The following is an 18,704-nucleotide window of genomic DNA, read 5'->3' on the forward strand; positions in this document are numbered from 1 at the left end:
AAATACAAGATTACAAAGTTTGGTTTTTGAAACATAGATTGTGATATTAAAAAAAAAAAACATTGCGAAATTTGACCAGTTTTATTTTGGCTCCTTAATTAATTTTACATACCAATAGATTAGATATTACTGAAATATTAATAAAATATTTATATATTTTAATTTGGGAATAAGGGCTGATATAAACTTTTATTTCAATATTTTATACATTTGTTTAAAACAATTTTTTACAGTTTTTTCTTAGTCCGCCTGGGTAGAAAAACAAACAAACAAGTCAGTCTAATGTTATGTGCATGAAAGATATATTAAAATATGTATATGGTTCTCTGCGGTCCATAGAGCCAAAATGGTCTCAGTCCTCATGGGGTTAACACTGCTCGGTGGGTATAATATTATAGTTGTCTAACAATCATTAGTGAATGATAAGAAATGATCTGCAGCTGTCACTACGAGCTGCTGTCCTCACCTCCTACTTGTCAGCTTTGCCACTTCTGTTCGTATCAATAAAGATAATTGAAACTTGCCCTTAGTCATCATGGCGGCGCGTGTTTCAGCCGACAACATAGTGTAAGGGCAGCCTGCATCGCAGGCGTCACTTCCGCTTCCGCTTTCTCTCGCGAAACAGGCGACCTCTCTTGTTGCCTAGCAACTGGCGAACTCTTTTCTCAGCGGAGGGGCCGATTTCTGTGAGCGGGAGTGTGTGATATGTGGGGGCTTTATGTAAGGAGGGAAATGTGCCGCGAGCTCTATAGAGGGGGAAGGTGGGCGTTACATGAGGGGTGAGAGGCTAGCATACAGTTATGTGAGCCTTACCCGAGCTCAGGGTAGGGGCTGGCTGTTATTTGATGGCAGTGGGGTCAGGGGACACAGTTGGGGGATATTTGGGAGAGGTATGGACACTTTTTGCAGATATTTTTGTGCTGTTTGGTCTGGTGCAGAATTTGGGTCAGTGATGGAGACGTTCCCGTGATTCGGTCGTTCTATGACATTTTGCTCAATGGTTGGATTCTCTCTGAGAGCTTTGTGTCCCTGCGGCTCAGTCGGTGACATCTTTGTGTGATAGGAGTCGTTTCATTAGACTTTTGTGGGATCTGGACCATTAAACATAATTTTGGACAGTTTTGTGTCACTTTCAGTGATATTTTGGTCACGAATTGAGACTGTGCGGCCGTCTCAGTGGCGTGTCTAGACTCTGGGGCTTTTTCAGAGGTGCGCTGAGACTGGGGCCATTTTGGGGGTGCACTGAGATACTAGGGCCATCTCAGTGGCTCACCAAGACTCTGGGGGGGTGTTTCGATGGTGCATTGAGACTGGGGCCGTCTCAGTGGCGTGTCTGGACTCTGGGGCTTTTTCAGAGGTGCATTCAGACTGGGGCTGTTTCAATGGTGCACTGAGATGCTGGGGCTGGCTCAATGGCTCACCAAGACTCTGAGGCCGGCTCAGTGGCTCACCAAGGCTCTGGGGGTGTTTCGATGGTGCACTGAGACTCTGGGGCCATCGAGGAGGTGCGTTGAGACTCTGGAGCCTTTTCAGTGACTCGCCGAGACTATGGGCTCGTCTCAGTGGCTCACCTAGACTCTGGGGCCATTTCCATGGTGCACTGAGGCTCTGGGGCAGTCTCAGAGGTGTGTCAAGACTGGCACCATGTTGGTGGCGTGCCTAATCTCTGGGGCTAGTTCGTAGGCGCGCTGTGACTTTGGTCCTGTCTTAGAAGTGCGGAGAGACTCTGGGGCCGTCTCGGTGGCGCGTCGTGACTCTGGGGCCGTCTCGGTGGCGCGTCGTGACTCTGGGGCCGTCTCGGTGGCGCGTCGTGACTCTGGGGCCGTCTCGGTGGCGCGTCGTGACTCTGGGGCCGTCTCGGTGGCGCGTCGTGACTCTGGGGCCGTCTCGGTGGCGCGTCGAGACTCTGGGGCCGTCTCGGTGGCGCGGAGAGACTCTGGGGCCGTCTCGGTGGCGCGGAGAGACTCTGGGGCCGTCTCGGTGGCGCGGAGAGACTCTGGGGCCGTCTCGGTGGCGCGGAGAGACTCTGGGGCCGTCTCGGTGGCGCGGAGAGACTCTGGGGCCGTCTCGGTGGCGCGGAGAGACTCTGGGGCCGTCTCGGTGGCGCGGAGAGACTCTGGGGCCGTCTCGGTGGCGCGGAGAGACTCTGGGGCCGTCTCGGTGGCGCGGAGAGACTCTGGGGCCGTCTCGGTGGCGCGGAGAGACTCTGGGGCCGTCTCGGTGGCGCGGAGAGACTCTGGGGCCGTCTCGGTGGCGCGGAGAGACTCTGGGGCCGTCTCGGTGGCGCGTCGAGACTCTGGGGCCGTCTCGGTGGCGCGGAGAGACTCTGGGGCCGTCTCGGTGGCGCGGAGAAACTCTGGGGCCGTCTCGGTGGCGCGGAGAGACTCTGGGGCCGTCTCGGTGGCGCGGAGAGACTCTGGGGCCGTCTCGGTGGCGCGGAGAGACTCTGGGGCCGTCTCGGTGGCGCGGAGAGACTCTGGGGCCGTCTCGGTGGCGCGGAGAGACTCTGGGGCCGTCTCGGTGGCGCGGAGAGACTCTGGGGCCATGGCGTGCAGAAATTCCTATGCCGCCTTGGAGGTTCTCAGAGGCTTTTGTAAGATCAGAGTTAGTTGATGACACTTCTGTGGAGTGCGGCTCTGTGGGCGCTGACAACATGGGGGTGTAATCTACATTGTTATAGAATATCTGAATTCTCACACAATTGTCTTTCTCCTCAGAGATGGCGGAGGTCCACATTATTGGGCAGATCCTCGGTGCCAGCGGCTTCCCACAGCACAGCTTGTTTTGTAAATGGGGGGTGCACACAGGTATGAGCCAATAATGATGTAACTGTATATATTTTTATTAAGAGCCAGTAAGGATAATTGCGCTGCCTCCTCCCATCCATGGTCGCTGTTGTAGCGTCAGAACAGTACACTTACAGTCGGTTTGATTTCTGTGCGCCTCATATAGGGGGAGCCTGGAAGTTGCTTTCGGGGACCATGGAGGGTCAGACGCAGGTGGACAACCCCCAGAATGAAGACATGGCTTTCTGGTCACACCCTATTGACATACATTTTGCTACCAAAGGGTTGCAAGGTAAGTCAGTCGGTAAATCAAGGTGAGACATAACGATAAAGGGATTGTGATATAGATGACTTAGCCTTAGGATCGGTGGGGGTCCGATGCCTGGTGACGCAGCCACCAGAAGTACATATTGTACATTGTTGGGTACTGCAGCTCCGATCACTATGGAGAGTGTTCAGCTGCAGTGTCTTTCGGGAGTCGTGTGAAGCCTACCTGTCTTGGTTACATCCGAGCACTTCCATATTAAATTACACCCACCTCCCCTTCCCAGGTTGGCCTAAGCTACATCTTCAGGTTTGGCATCAAGACTCTTTTGGTCGGAATGAGTTGTACGGATACAGTTTCCTGCACGTCCCTTCTACTCCGGGAACGCACACATTGCTGAGCCCCGCATGGAGACCATTGGGGACCTGGCAGGAGCAGATTTCGCAGATGTTCGTAGGGGGAGGACCACAGCTGAAATCCACGAACCTTATATACGGAGGAGCGGACCGGTACCGTCTACAAACCACAAGCATGGGGCAGGTACACCTGGAGCTCACTGTCATTCTCAGGAACTTTGATCGATTTGGGGTGGAATGCTAGTGCTAAGTTATCTAATGTATGTATATATGTAACAAACCAAATATAGCAGATCCAAATCAGGCAGATCCTGTATAAGATTCTTCAGCTACAGAGACCTCGAATTTTGTTCTTTGGCGTGTGATCACCTCAGTTCCTTATATACCTTTTTTGGCCCAAGGATCGCCCTTTCTGATTAAACTAATCTCAAGAGTGTACTTAAACGATAAGGGGTATCCTTTTCCAACACATTTACTACATATCGAAAGTACAGTGCCTTGCAAAAGTATTCGGCTCCCTGGAACTTTTCAACATTTTCCCATATATCATGCTTCAAACATAAAGATACCAAATGTAAATTTTTGGTGAAGACTCAACAACAAGTGGAACACAATTGTGAAGTTAAGCGAAATTTTTATTTTTATTTTAAATTTTTGTGGAAATTAAAAACTGAAAAGTGGGGAGTGCAATATTATTCGGCCCCTTTAACTTAATACTTTGTTGCGCCACCTTTTGCTGCGATTACAGCTGCAAGTCGCTTGGGGTATGTCTATCAGTTTTTTACATCGAGAGACTGAAATTCTTGCCCATTCTTCCTCGGCAAACAGCTCGAGCTCAGTGAGGTTTGATGGAGATCGTTTGTGAACAGCAGTTTTCAGCTATTTCCACGGATTCTCGATTGGATTGACGTCTGGACTTTGACATGGACATTCTAACACCTGGATACGTTTATTTGTGAACCATTCCATTGTAGATTTTGCTTTGTTTGGCATCATTGTCTTGTTGGAAGACAAATCTCCGTCCCAGTCTCAGGTCTTTTGCAGACTCCAACAGGTTTTCTTCAAGAACGGTCCTTTATTTGGCTCCATCCATCTTCCCATCAATTTTAATCATCTGAAGAAAAGCAGGCCCAAACCATGATGCTGCCACCACCATGTTTGACAGTGGGGATGGTGTGTTCAGGGTGATGAGCTGTGTTGCCTTTACACCAAACATATCGTTTGGCATTGTTGCCAAAAAGTTCGATTTTGGATTCATCTGACTAGAGCACCTTCTTCCACATGTTTGTTGTGTCTCCCAGGTGGCTTGTTGCAAACTTTAAACAACACTTTTTATGGATATCTTTGAGAAATCACTTTCTTCTTGCCACTCTTCCATAAAGGCCAGATTTGTGCAGTGTACGACTGATTGTTGTCCTATGGACAGACTGTCCCATCTCAGCTGTAGATCTCTGCAGCCCATCCAGAGTGATCATGGGCCTCTTGGCTGCATCTCTGATCAGTCTTCTCCTTGTTTGAGATGAAAGTTTAGAGGGACGGCCGGGTCTTGGTAGATTTGCAGTGGTATGATACTCCTTCCATTTCAATATGATCGCTTGCACAGAGCTCCTTGGGATGTTTAAAGTTTTGGAAATCATTTTGTATACAAATCCGGCATTAACCCCTTAGCGACCGCCGATACGCCTTTTAACGGCGGCCGCTAAGGGTACTTGAACCACAGCGCCGTTAATTAACGGCGCTGTGGAAAAAGTAAATAGCGCCCCCCAGAGTCGGATTTTCTCCGGGGTCTCGGCTGCCGGGGGTAGCCGAGACCCCAGAGAACATGATTCGGGGGGTTTTGTACCGACCCCGCTTTTGCGATCGCCGGTAATTAACCGTTTACCGGCGATCGCAAAAAAAACAAAAAACGCGATTTCTTTTTAATTTCTCTGTTCTCCGATGTGATCGCACATCAGAGGACAGAGAAAAGGGGAGAAAAGGGGTCCCAGATAGCCCCCCGATACTCACCTGTCTCCCCCGATGCTCCTCGTGGCTCCCGGTGGGCGCCGCCATCTTCAAAATGGCGGGCGCATGCGCAGTGCGCCCGCCGGCCGGCCCCGGGGGAATCTTTGGGGTCTCGGCTACCGAGGGTAGCCGAGACCCCAAAGAGCATGATCAGGGTCGGTTTTACCGACCCCTGTTTTGCGATCGCCGGTAATTAACTGTTTACCGGCGACCGCAAAAAAAAAAAAAAAAAGTAAAGTGTAATTCTCTGTCCTCTGATGTGATCGCACATCAGAGGACAGAGAAATAGGGGGATTCGGGGACCCTATCATACTTACCGGTGTCCCTGGGTCCTCCTACTGCTCCTTCTGGCTGCCGGCGTCTTCTGGGGAAAAGAAAATGGCGGGCGCATGCGCAGTGCGCCCGCCATCTGTCTCCATCTGCCGGCCGGCAGGAGAAGAGCAGTTGGGGCTAAAATTAGGGGTAGGGCTAGGGTTAGGGGTAGGGTTAGGGCTAGGGTTAGGGTTGGGGCTAAATTGAGGGTTAGGGTTGGGGCTAAATTTAGAGTTAGGGTTGGCGCTAAATTTAGGGTTAGGCTTCTTTCACATTTACGTCGGTACGGGGCCGTCGCAATGCATCGGCCCGACATACCGATGCACGTTGTGAAAATTGTGCACAACGTGGGCAGCGGATGTAGTTTTTCAACGCATCCGCTGCCCAATCTATGTCCTGGGGAGGAGGGGGCGGAGTTACGGCCACGCATGTGCGGTCAGAAATGGCGGATGCGACGTACAAAAAAACGGTCCGCCAAAACAGTGCAGTGATCCAGTGCACGACGGACGCGACGTGTGGCCATCCGTCACGATCCGTCGGCAATACAAGTCTATGGGCAAAAAACGCATCCTGCGGGCACATTTGCAGGATCCGTTTCTTGTCCAAAACGACGGATTGCGACGGAATGCCAAATGACGCAAGTGTGAAAGTAGCCTTAGGGTTAGGGTTGGGGCTAAAGTTAGGGCTAGGGTTGGGGCTAAAGTTGGGGTTAGAGTTGGGATTAGGGTTAGGGTTTGGATTAGGGTTGGTATTAGGGTTAGGGTTGGCATTAGGGTTACGCTTGGGATTAGGGTTAGGTTTGGGATTAGGGTTAAGGTTAGGGTTGTGATTGGGGTGTATTGGGATTAGGGTTAGGTTTGAGGTTAGGGTTGAGATTAGGATTAGGGGTGTGTTGGATTTAGGGTTTTGATTAGGGTTATGGTTAGGGTTGACATTATGGTTGTTTTGGGGTAAGGGTTGTGATTATGGTTAGGGTTAGTGATTAGGATTATGGATCAGGTTGGGATTAGGGTTAGGGGTGTGTTGGGGTTCGGGTTGGAGCTAGAATTGGGGGGTTTCCACTGTTTAGGTACATCAGGGGGTCTCCAAACACGACAGCCAATTTTGCACTCAAAAAGTCAAATGGTGCTCCCTCCCTTCTGAGCTCTGCCGTGCGCCCAAACAGTGGGTTACCCCCACATATGGGGCATCAGCATACTCGGGATAAATTGGACAACAACTTCTGGGGTCCAATTTCTCTTGTTACCCTTGTGAAAATAAAAACTTGGGGGCTAAAATATCTTTTTTGTGAAAAAAAAAAATATTTTTTATTTTCACGACTCTGCATTCTAAACTTCTGTGAAGCACTTGGGCATTCAAAGTTCTCACCACACATCTAGATAAGTTCCTTGGGGGGTCTAGTTTCCAAAATGGGGTCACTTGTGGGGGGTTACTACAGTTTAGGTACATCAGGGGCTCTGCAATCGCAACATAATGCCCACAGACCATTCTATCAAAGTCTGCATTCCAAAAAGGCGCTCCTTCCCTTCCGAGCTCTGCCGTGCACCCAAACAGTGGTTTACCCCCACATATGGGGTACCAGCATACTCAGGACAAATTGGACAACAACTTTTGGGGTCCAATTTCTCTTGTTACCCTTGTGAAAATAAAAACTTGGGGGCTAAAAAATCTTTTTTGTGGAAAAAAAAAATATTTTTTATTTTCACGACTCTGCATTATAAACTTCTGGGAAGCACTTGGGCATTCGAAGTTCTCACCACACATCTAGATAAGTTCCATGGGGGGTCTAGTTTCCAAAATGGGGTCACTTGTGGGGGATTTCTACTGTTTAGGCACATCAGGGGCTCTCCAAATGCGACATGGCGTCCGATCTCAATTCCAGCCAATTCTACATTGAAACGGCACTCTTTCTCTTCCAAGCTCTGCGGTGCGCCCAAACAGTGGTTTACCCCCACATATTGGGTATCGACGTACTCAGGAGAAATTGCACAACAACTTTAGTGGTCTAATTTCTCCTGTTACCCTTGTGAAAATAAAAATTTGTGGGCAAAAAGATATTTTTGCAGAAAAAAATGCGATTTTTTTTTTTTTTTTTTTTTTTTTAATTTTTTTTTTTCACGGCTCTACGTTATAAACTTCTGTGAAGCACTTGGGGGTTCAAAGTGCTCAGCACACATCTAGATAAGTTCCTTAAGGGGTCTAGTTTCCAAAATGGTGTCACTTGTGGGGAGTTTCCACTGTTTAGGCACATCAGGGGCTCTCTAAACGTGACATGGTGTCCGATCTCAATTCCAGCCAATTCTGCATTGAAAAAGTCAAACGGCGCTCCTTCACTTCTAAGTTCTGCGGTGCGCCCAAAAAGTGGTTTACCCCCACATATGGGGTATTGGCGTATTCAGGAGAAATTGCATAACAAAATTTATGGTTACATTTCTGTTTTTACACTTGTGAAAATAAAAGAAATGGTTCTGAATTAAGATGTTTGCAAAAAAAAGTTAAATGTTCATTTTTTCCTTCCACATTGTTTGTTCCTGTGAAGCACGTAAAGGGTTAATAAACTTCTTGAATGTGGTTTTGAGAACCTTGAGGGTATGTTCACACGTTCCTGATTTCCATCCTTTTTTTCTGCACTAAAAACCGCAGCTCTTGGCAGAAAACGCAGGTGCGTTTTTTGATGCGTTTTTTGATGCGTTTTTTAGTGCAGTTTTCTATGCAGAGTCTCTGTGTGTTTTCTAGGAAGTTTAGGGTTAATGGCTGAAAATACCCTAACCCTAACCCTAGCCCTAACCCTAACCCTAACCCTACCCCTATTCTAACCTTAGTGGAAAAAAAAAAATTCTTTATTTTTTTATTGTCCCTACCTATGGGGGTGACAAACGGGGGGGGGGGGGGGTCATTTGCTATTTTTTTTATTTTGATCACTGAGATAGATTATATCTCAGTGATCAAAATGCACTTTGGAACGAATCTGCCGGACGGCAGATTCGGCGGGCGCACTGCGCATGCGCCCGCCATTTTGGAAGATGGCGGCGCCCAGGGAGAAGACGGACGGACGGACACCGGGAGGCCGGGTAAGTATAGGGGGGAGATGGGGGCACGGGGGGGGGGGGGCGTCGGACCACGGAGGGTTGGCATCGGAGCATGGGGGGGTGGGATTGGGGCACGGTGGGGCAGCCACACTGCAGCGGTTCTGCACCACAAACCGCAGTAAAACCCGCAGATATTTTTTTCATCTGCGGGTTTCACTGCGGGTTTGACCTCACAATGGAGGTCTATGGGTGCAGAACTGCTGCAGTTTCGCAAAAAGAAGTGACATGGTACTTCTTTTTTACCGCAGCAATTCAGTGCGTTTTTTTTTTAGAATTTCAGGATCATGTGCACAGTTGTTCCTGTTTTCCATAGGGTACAGTGTACTGTACCCTGCATGGAAAACAGCTGCGAAACCGCAGCGGCAAAACCGCTGCGGTTCCGCAGTAAAAAACGCACTGTGTGAACATGGCCTGAGGGGTGTAGTTTTTAGAATGGTGTCACTTTTCTATCATATAGGCCCCTCAAAATGATTTCAAATGTGATGTGGTCCCTAAAAAAAAAATGGTGTTGTAAAAATGAGAAATTGCTGGTCAACTTTTAATCCTTATAACTCCCTAACAAAAAAAAATTTTGTTTCCAAAATTGTGCTGATGTAAAGTAGACGTGTGGGAAATGTTATTTGTTAACTATTTTTTGTGACATCTCTCTCTGATTTAAGGGCATAAAAATACAAAGTTTGAAAATTGCAAAATTTTAAACATTTTCGCCATATTTCCGTTTTTTTCATAAATAATCACAAGTAATATCGAAGAAATGTTACCACTAGGGTTGAGCGAAACGGGTCGAACATTTTCAAAAGTCGCCGACTTTTGGCTAAGTCGGGGTTTCATGAAACCCGATCCGACCCCTGTGCGGGGTCGGCCATGCGGTACGCGACTTTCGCGCCAAAGTCGCGTTTCAATGACGCGAAAAGCGCCATTTCTCAGCCAATGAAGGTAAACGCAGAGTGTGGGCAGCGTGATGACATAGGTCCTGGTCCCCACCATCTTTGAGAAGGGCATTGCAGTGATTGGCTTGCTGTCTGCGACGTCACAGGGGCTATAAAGAGGCGTTCCCGCCGACCGCCATCTTACTGCTGCTGATCTGAGCTTAGGGAGAGGTTGCTGCCGCTTTGTCAGAAGCAGGGATAGCGTTAGGCAGGGTCCATTAACCACAAAACCGCTTGTGCTGCAGCGATTTGCACTGTCCAACACCACCCTCGGTGTGCAGGGACAGTGGAAGTTTTTTTTTTTTTTTTCCCCCTCAGCGCTGTAGCTCATTGGGCTGCCCTAGAAGGCTCCCTGATAGCTGCATTGCTGTGTGTACGCCGCTGTGCAAACCAACTGCTTTTTTCAAAGCACAAATCCTCTTGTTCCTTCCTTTCTGCACAGCTATCTTTTTTGTTTGTCCACACTTTTTATTTCATTTGTGCATCAGTCCACTCCTTATTGCTGCCTGCCATACCTGGCTGAGATTACTGCAGGCAGGGAGATAGTAGCTGCCTGCCATACCTGGCTGAGATTACTGCAGGCAGGGAGATAGTAATTGTAGGACATTCCCTGTTTTTTTTTTTTTTTGGTGGGAGATTAAGATTGGCAATTTGGCATTTCTGCTAGAGTGCCATCCCTGTGTGTGCCATCTCTCTCACATAGTGGGCCATAGAAAGCCTTTTCATTTTTCTGTATTTTTTTTTGTGGGGTGTATAAATTCTCCCTGATAAAAATACAGTGGGAGATTAATATTAGCCTTTGGGCTTGTGTGCCAGTCCTGAGTGTGCCATCTCTCTCACAAATAGTGGGCCATAGAAAGCCTATTTAATTTTTTTTTTGGTTTTATAAATTTTCCCTGAAAAAAGGGAGATTAATATTGGCCTCTGGGCTTGTGTGCCAGTTGTGAGCGTGCCATCTGTGCCAGTCCTGAGCGTGCCATCTCTCTCACAAATAGTGGGCCATAGAAAGCCTATTTAATTTTTTTTTGGGTTTTATAAATTTTCCCTGAAAAAAGGGAGATTAATATTGGCCTCTGGGCTTGTGTGCCAGTTGTGAGCGTGCCATCTGTGCCAGCCCTGAGCGTGCCATCTCTCTCACAAATAGTGGGCCATAGAAAGCCTATTTAATTTTTTTTTTTGGTTTTATAAATTCTCCCTGAAAAAAAGGGAGATTAATATTGGCCTCTGGGGTTGTGTGCCAGTTGTGAGCGTGCCATCTGTGCCAGTCCTGAGCGTGCCATCTCTCTCACAAATAGTGGGCCATAGAAAGCCTATTTAATTTTTTTTTTGGTTTTATAAATTTTCCCTGAAAAAAGGGAGATTAATATTGGCCTCTGGGCTTGTGTGCCAGTTGTGAGCGTGCCATCTGTGCCAGTTGTGAGCGTGCCATCTCTCTCACAAATAGTGGGCCATAGAAAGCCTATTTAATTTTTTTTTTGGTTTTATAAATTTTCCCTGAAAAAAGGGAGATTAATATTGGCCTCTGGGCTTGTGTGCCAGTTGTGAGCGTGCCATCTGTGCCAGTCCTGAGCGTGCCATCTCTCTCACAAATAGTGGGCCACAGAAAGCCTATTTAATTTTTTTTTTGGTTTTATAAATTCTCCCTGAAAAAAAGGGAGATTAATATTGGCCTCTGGGCTTGTGTGCCAGATGTGAGCGTGCCATCTGTGCCAGTCCTGAGCGTGCCATCTCTCTCACAAATAGTGGGCCATAGAAAGCCTATTTAAATATTTTTTTGGTTTTATAAATTCTCCCTGAAAAAAAGGGAGATTAATATTGGCCTCTGGGCTTGTGTGCCAGTTGTGAGCGTGCCATCTGTGCCAGTCCTGAGCGTGCCATCTCTCTCACAAATAGTGGGCCATAGAAAGCCTATTTAAATATTTTTTTGGTTTTATAAATTCTCCCAGAAAAAAAGGGAGATTAATATTGGCCTCTGGGCTTCTGTGCCAGTCCTGAGCGTGCCATCTGTGCCAGTCCTGAGCGTCCCATCTCTCTCACAAATAGTGGGCCATAGAAAGCCTATTTTTTTTTTTTTTTGGGGTTTTAGAAATTCTCCCTGAAAAAAAAAGGGAGATTAATATTGCCCTTTGGGCTTGTGTGCCAGTACTAAGCGTGCCATCTCTCTCTCTCTCTCTCTCTCAGTCAGTGGGCCATAGAACGCCTATTTTTGGTTTTATTTGTTTTCTAAATTCTCCCTGAAAAAATCATTATATTTTATTTGGTTTCTAAATTCTTCCTGATAAAATCATATTTTTTTTATTATTTTTTTTTTCTAAAGTCTCCCTGAAAAAAACAAAACAAAAAAAAAAACAAACAAAAAAAACAGTGGGGGATTAATATTGGCCTTTCTGCTTGTGTGCCAGTCTTGACTCCTGTGTGCGTCATCTCTCAGTCAGTGGGCCATAGAACGCCTATTTTTGGTTTTATTTGTTTTATAAATTCTTCCTGAAAAAATCATTTTATTTTATTTGGTTTCTAAATTCTTCCTGATAAAATCATATTTTTTTTATTATTTTTTTTTCTAAAGTCTCCCTGAAAAAAAAAAAAAAAAACAACCAAAAAAAACAGTGGGAGATTAATATTGGCCTTTCTGCTTGTGTGCCAGTCTTGACTCCTGGGTGTGCCATCTCTCTCTCTCTCTCTCTCTCTCTCTCTCTCTCTCTCCAATTGTGGTCCATAGAAAGCCTATATTTTTTTTCCTTGATTTGGGTTCCAAAATCTACCAGAGAAAATAACTACATCAATCATTGGTAGAAAAATATTGGCCTCTGGGCTTGTGTGCCACTCCTGACTCCTGTGTGCGTCATCTCTCAGTCAGTGGGCCATAGAACGCCTATTTTTGTTTTTATTTGTTTTATAAATTCTCCCTGAAAAAATCATTATATTTTATTTGGTTTCTAAATTCTTCCTGATAAAATCATATTTTTTTTATTATTTTTTTTTCTAAAGTCTCCCTGAAAAAAACAAAACAAAAAAAAAAACAAACAAAAAAAACAGTGGGGGATTAATATTGGCCTTTCTGCTTGTGTGCCAGTCTTGACTCCTGTGTGCGTCATCTCTCAGTCAGTGGGCCATAGAACGCCTATTTTTGGTTTTATTTGTTTTATAAATTCTTCCTGAAAAAATCATTTTATTTTATTTGGTTTCTAAATTCTTCCTGATAAAATCATATTTTTTTTATTATTTTTTTTTCTAAAGTCTCCCTGAAAAAAAAAAAAAAAAAACAGTGGGAGATTAATATTGGCCTTTCTGCTTGTGTGCCAGTCTTGACTCCTGTGTGCGTCATCTCTCAGTCAGTGGGCCATAGAACGCCTATTTTTGGTTTTATTTGTTTTATAAATTCTTCCTGAAAAAATCATTTTATTTTATTTGGTTTCTAAATTCTTCCTGATAAAATCATATTTTTTTTATTATTTTTTTTTCTAAAGTCTCCCTGAAAAAAAAAAAAAAAAAAAAAAAAACAAACCCCCCAAAAAAATGGGAGATTAATATTGGCCTTTCTGCTTGTGTGCCAGTCTTGACTCCTGGGTGTGCCATCTCTCTCTCTCTCTCTCTCTCTCTCTCTCTCTCTCTCTCTCTCTCCAATTGTGGTCCATAGAAAGCCTATATTTTTTTTCCTTGATTTGGGTTCCAAAATCTACCAGAGAAAATAACTCCATCAATCATTGGTAGAAAAATATTGGCCTCTGGGCTTGTGTGCCACTCCTGATTCCTGTGTGCGTCATCTCTCACTCAGTGGCCCATAGAAAGCATATAGTTTGTTACATTTGTTTTCTAAATTCTCCCTGCAAAAATCTATTTTTTTTTTTTTTTTTGGTGTTTCTAAAGTGTTCCTGAAAAAAATAAAAATAAAAAAAAAATAATAGTGTGACATTAATATTAACATTTGTGCTTCAGTGACAGTCCTGCGTGTGGGGCATCTCTCTAATTTGCAGCCACCAAAAACAGAGTGTGTAACATTGGGCCTGATTTTCGCTGTGGTCTCACCAACCTGTAAAGGGGTAGCTAAATCATACTGAAGTTATAGCTCACCGTGTAAGTTGTGTGACTGCAACAAATAACGTTAGTTTGGTTACGTTTTTAAAACAATGAGGAAGTCTAGTGGAAGAGGTCGTGGCCGGGGGCGTTCATTGTCAGCTGGTAATGAGGGTAGTGGTAGTGGTGGAGCATCAGGTGGTCGTGGGGAAAAAAATATTGCACCTAAGTCTGGAGCTGTGGAGCCAGGTTCGTCGTCCGGCTACACAAGGCCTCGAACGCTCCCTTTTCTGGGATTAGGAAAACCGCTTTTAAAGCCGGAGCAGCAAGAGCAAGTTTTGGCTTATCTTGCTGACTCAGCCTCTAGCTCTTTTGCCTCCTCTCGTGAAACTGGTAAAAGTAAAAGCAGCGCGTCGTTAGTGGATGTTCACGGTCAGGGACAAGTCACTTCCTTGTCCTCTTCAGCAAAAACAACAACAGAGAAGAATGCAGCAGGCGACACAACGGGTTACTCCATGGAGCTCTTTACACATACCGTCCCTGGCTTAGAAAGTGAAGCAGTTAACAGTCCATGCCCATTACAAGTTGAATCTGACATGGAGTGCACTGACGCACAGCCACAGCCAGACTACTATGCTGGTCCTTTGACTCAGACCACAACATTGCCCTCGCAGGGTGCTGATCAAGAATCAGACCCTGATGAGACTATGTTGCCCCATCACGAACGCTATACCACCAAACGACACGGTGACACAGACGAAGTTGCGCAGGAGGTACAAGAAGAGTTATTAGATGACCCAGTTCTTGACCCCGATTGGCAGCCATTGGGGGAACAGGGTGCAGGCGGCAGCAGTTCTGAAGCAGAGGAGGAGGAGGGGCCGCAGCAGGCATCAACATCGCCACAGGTTCCATCTGCCGGGCCCGTATCTTGCCCAAAACGCGTGGCAAAGCCAAAACCTGGTGGAGGACAGCGTGGCCATCCGGTTAAAGCTCAGTCTGCAATGCCTGAAAAGGTATCCGATGCTAGAAAGAGTGCAGTCTGGCATTTTTTTAAACAACATCCAATTGATCAGCGCAAAGTCATCTGTCAAAAATGTTCTACTTCCTTAAGCAGAGGTCAGAATCTGAAAAGTCTCAATACTAGTTGCATGCATAGACATTTAACCACCATGCATTTGAAAGCTTGGACTAACTACCAAACGTCCCTTAAGGTTGTTGCACCCTCGGCCAATGAAGCTAGTCATCAACGCAACATCCCTTCCGGCAGTGTAGGACCACCATTTAGCGCACCACCTGCTGTATCTGTGCAGGTATCTTTGCCAGGCCAAAGCAGTCAGGGTCAGGGAATCACCAGTTTCGTAGTAGGAAACACTGCATCTAGGGCACCGGCGGCAACAATACCATCTCCCACCGTCTCTCAGTCTGCCATGTCCACCGGCACCCCCGCTAGTTCCACGATCTCCAGCTCTCCAGTCCAGCTCACCCTACATGAGACTATGGTTAGAAAAAGGAAATACTTAGCCTCGCATCCGCGTACACAGGGTTTGAACGCCCACATAGCTAGACTAATCTCGTTAGAGATGATGCCCTACCGGTTAGTTGAAAGCGAAGCTTTCAAAGACCTGATGGACTACGCTGTACCACGCTACGAGCTACCCAGTCGACACTTTTTTTCCAGAAAAGCCATCCCAGCCCTCCACCAGCATGTTAAAGAGCGCATCGTCCATGCACTCAGGCAATCTGTGAGCACAAAGGTGCACCTGACAACAGATGCATGGACCAGTAGGCATGGCCAGGGACGTTACGTGTCCATCACGGCACACTGGGTAAATGTGGTGGATTCAGGGTCCACAGGGGACAGCAAGTTTGGGACAGTTCTGCCTAGCCCACGGTCTAGTAAACAGTTGTCTGTAGCCGTTCGCACCCCCTCCTCCTCCTCCTCCTCCTCGTCCTCCTGCAGAAGCAAGAGCTCGTCCACAGACCGCAGTCGCACAAACACTCCATCCGCACCTGCCACTGTTGCACACCAGGTCTCCCATTATGGGGCAGCTACTGGCAAACGTCAGCAGGCTGTATTGGCTATGAAGTGTTTGGGCGACAATAGACACACCGCGGAAGTTCTGTCCGAGTTCTTGCAGCAAGAAACGCAGTCGTGGCTGGGCACTGTAGATCTTGAGGCAGGCAAGGTAGTGAGTGATAACGGAAGGAATTTCATGGCTGCCATCTCCCTTTCCCAACTGAAACACATTCCTTGCCTGGCTCACACCTTAAACCTGGTGGTGCAGTGCTTCCTGAAAAGTTATCCGGGGTTATCCGACCTGCTCCTCAAAGTGCGTGGACTTTGCGCACATATCCGCCGTTCGCCTGTACACTCCAGCCGTATGCAGACCTATCAGCGTTCTTTGAACCTTCCCCAGCATCGCCTAATCATAGACGTTGCAACAAGGTGGAACTCAACACTGCACATGCTTCAGAGACTGTGCGAACAGAGGCGGGCTGTTATGTTTTTGTGGGAGGATACACATACACGGGCAGGCAGTAGGATGGCAGACATGGAGTTGTCAGGTGTGCAGTGGTCGAAGATTCAAGACATGTGTCAAGTCCTTCAGTGTTTTGAGGAATGCACACGGCTGGTTAGTGCAGACAACGCCATAATAAGCATGAGCATCCCCCTAATGCGTCTGCTGATGCAAAGTTTGACGCACATAAAGGATCAGGCGTCTGCACCAGAGGAAGAGGAAAGCCTTGATGACAGTCAGCGATTGTCTGGTCAGGGCAGTGTACATGACGAGGTACCGGGCGAAGAGGAGGTGGAGGATGAGGAGGATGATGGGGATGAGTATATTTTTAATGAGGAAGCTTTCCCGGGGGCACGGGAAATTGGTGGCGTGGCAAGGCCGGGTTCTGGTTTTTTGAGGGACACAAGTGACGTAGATTTGCCTGCAACTGCCCCTCAACCAAGCACAACCGCAGATTTGACAACGGGAACTTTGGCCCACATGGCGGATTATGCCTTGCGTATCCTCAAAAGGGACACACGCATTACAAAAATGATGAACGATGACGATTACTGGTTGGCCTGCCTCCTTGATCCTCGCTATAAAGGCAAATTGCAAAATATTATGCCACATGAGAACTTGGAACTAATATTAGCAACAAAACAATCAACTCTTGTTGACCGTTTGCTTCTGGCATTCCCTGCACACAGCGCCCGTGATCGTTCTCACACGAGCTCCAGGGGCCAGCAGACCAGAGGTGTTAGAGGGGCAGAAATCAGAAGTGGCGTTGGCCAGAGGGGTTTTCTGACCAGGTTGTGGAGTGATTTTTCTATGACCGCAGACAGGACAGGTACTGCAGCATCAATTCAAAGTGACAGGAGACAACATTTGTCCAGTATGGTTACAAACTATTTTTCATCCCTTATCGACGTTCTCCCTCAACCGTCATTCCCATTTGATTACTGGGCATCCAAATTAGACACCTGGCCAGAATTGGCAGAATATGCATTGCAGGAGCTTGCTTGCCCGGCAGCTAGTGTCCTATCAGAAAGAGTATTCAGTGCTGCAGGTTCAATACTAACAGAAAAAAGGACTCGTCTGGCTACCCAAAATGTAGATGATCTAACCTTCATTAAAATGAACCACAACTGGATTTCAAAATCTTTTGCCCCACCCTGCCCGGCTGACACCTAGCTTTCCTATGAAAAGGTCTTGCCTGTGGACTATTCTGAATGACTTTTCCAATCTCGTAATTTTCTTCACCTGATTGTCCAGCATACGACATGTTTCCACCTCACGAAATGGCCAAACTCCCCACACGGGGCCGTGCTATCGCCACTTTGCGCTTGGACCCTTGAGAGTGCTGTTTGTCTGAAGAGGTGGGTGTGGCCGCTTTTGGTCGACGGCACTGCCACTGGGTCCCTCATAGTACAATAAAGTGTCTCTGGCGGTGGTGGTGCGCACCCAACGTCAGACACACCGTTGTAATATGAGGGGCCCTGTGCCTGTACCGCCGGCCACAAGACAGTTCCCCCCCCCAGCTCAAACAGTGCTCTACCACTAGCAAAATTATCTCTCACAGCTTCACCAATGTGTAGTCTAGGCGCTGACATCCTTCAATGCCTGGCACTGACAATACCATTGTTTTGACATTTTTGTTATGTTAGGCCTTCGAAGCCTGTCTGCGGTCCCTTCTTTCTACAACTACTACACTGACCAGGCCACTGCTGGCCGTGTTACCCTGGAACCAATTTAAAAGTGCCTACAGTCAGCCCAATTTTGTTATGTTAGGCCTTGGAAGCCTGTCTGCGGTCACTCCTTCCACTAGACTTCCACTGACCATACACTGCTGCCCATGTACCCCTGGAACCAATTTAAAGTGCCTACAGCCAGCCCAATTTTGTTATGTTAGGCCTTCGAAGCCTGTCTGCGGTCACTCCTTCCACTAGACTTCCACTGACCAGACCACTGCTGCCCGTGTACCCCTGGAACCAATTTAAAAGTGCCTACAGCCAGCCCAAGTTTGTTATGTTAGGCCTTGGAAGCCTGTCTGCGGTCACTCCTTCCACTAGACTTCCACTGACCAGACCACTGCTGCCCGTGTACCCCTGGAACCAATTTAAAAGTGCCTACAGCCAGCCCAAGTTTGTTATGTTAGGCCTTCGAAGCCTGTCTGCGGTCACTCCTTCCACTAGACTTCCACAGACCAGACCACTGCTGCCCGTGTACCCCTGGAACCAATTTAAAAGTGCCTACAGCCAGCCCAAGTTTGTTATGTTAGGCCTTGGAAGCCTGTCTGCGGTCACTCCTTCCACTAGACTTCCACTGACCATACACTGCTGCCCATGTACCCCTGGAACCAATTTAAAGTGCCTACAGCCAGCCCAATTTTGTTATGTTAGGCCTTCGAAGCCTGTCTGCGGTCACTCCTTCCACTAGACTTCCACTGAC

General features: G+C 47.1%; 1 protein-coding gene across 2 annotated transcripts; it reads left to right on the forward strand.

Annotated features, from left to right (window-relative positions):
• Nucleotides 1-615: 615 nt before the first annotated feature.
• B9D2 (B9 domain containing 2) lies at nucleotides 616-5,867 on the forward strand. Of its 2 annotated transcripts, none has more exons than XM_069746625.1 (4): nucleotides 616-686; nucleotides 2,718-2,807; nucleotides 2,953-3,078; nucleotides 3,338-5,867. In XM_069746625.1, exons 2-4 carry the CDS (start codon nucleotides 2,720-2,722, stop codon nucleotides 3,649-3,651), a joined length of 528 nt encoding a protein of 175 aa, XP_069602726.1. In that variant the 5' UTR covers nucleotides 616-686; nucleotides 2,718-2,719; the 3' UTR covers nucleotides 3,652-5,867. The 2 variants fall into 2 exon arrangements, with proteins under 2 accessions (XP_069602726.1, XP_069602727.1); XM_069746626.1 differs by having other exon boundaries at nucleotides 645-720.
• The last annotated feature ends 12,837 nt before the right edge of the window (nucleotides 5,868-18,704 follow it).

Source organism: Ranitomeya imitator, chromosome 2 (genome assembly GCF_032444005.1).
Source record: "Ranitomeya imitator isolate aRanImi1 chromosome 2, aRanImi1.pri, whole genome shotgun sequence".
In the NCBI taxonomy this organism is placed as follows: domain Eukaryota; kingdom Metazoa; phylum Chordata; class Amphibia; order Anura; family Dendrobatidae; genus Ranitomeya; species Ranitomeya imitator.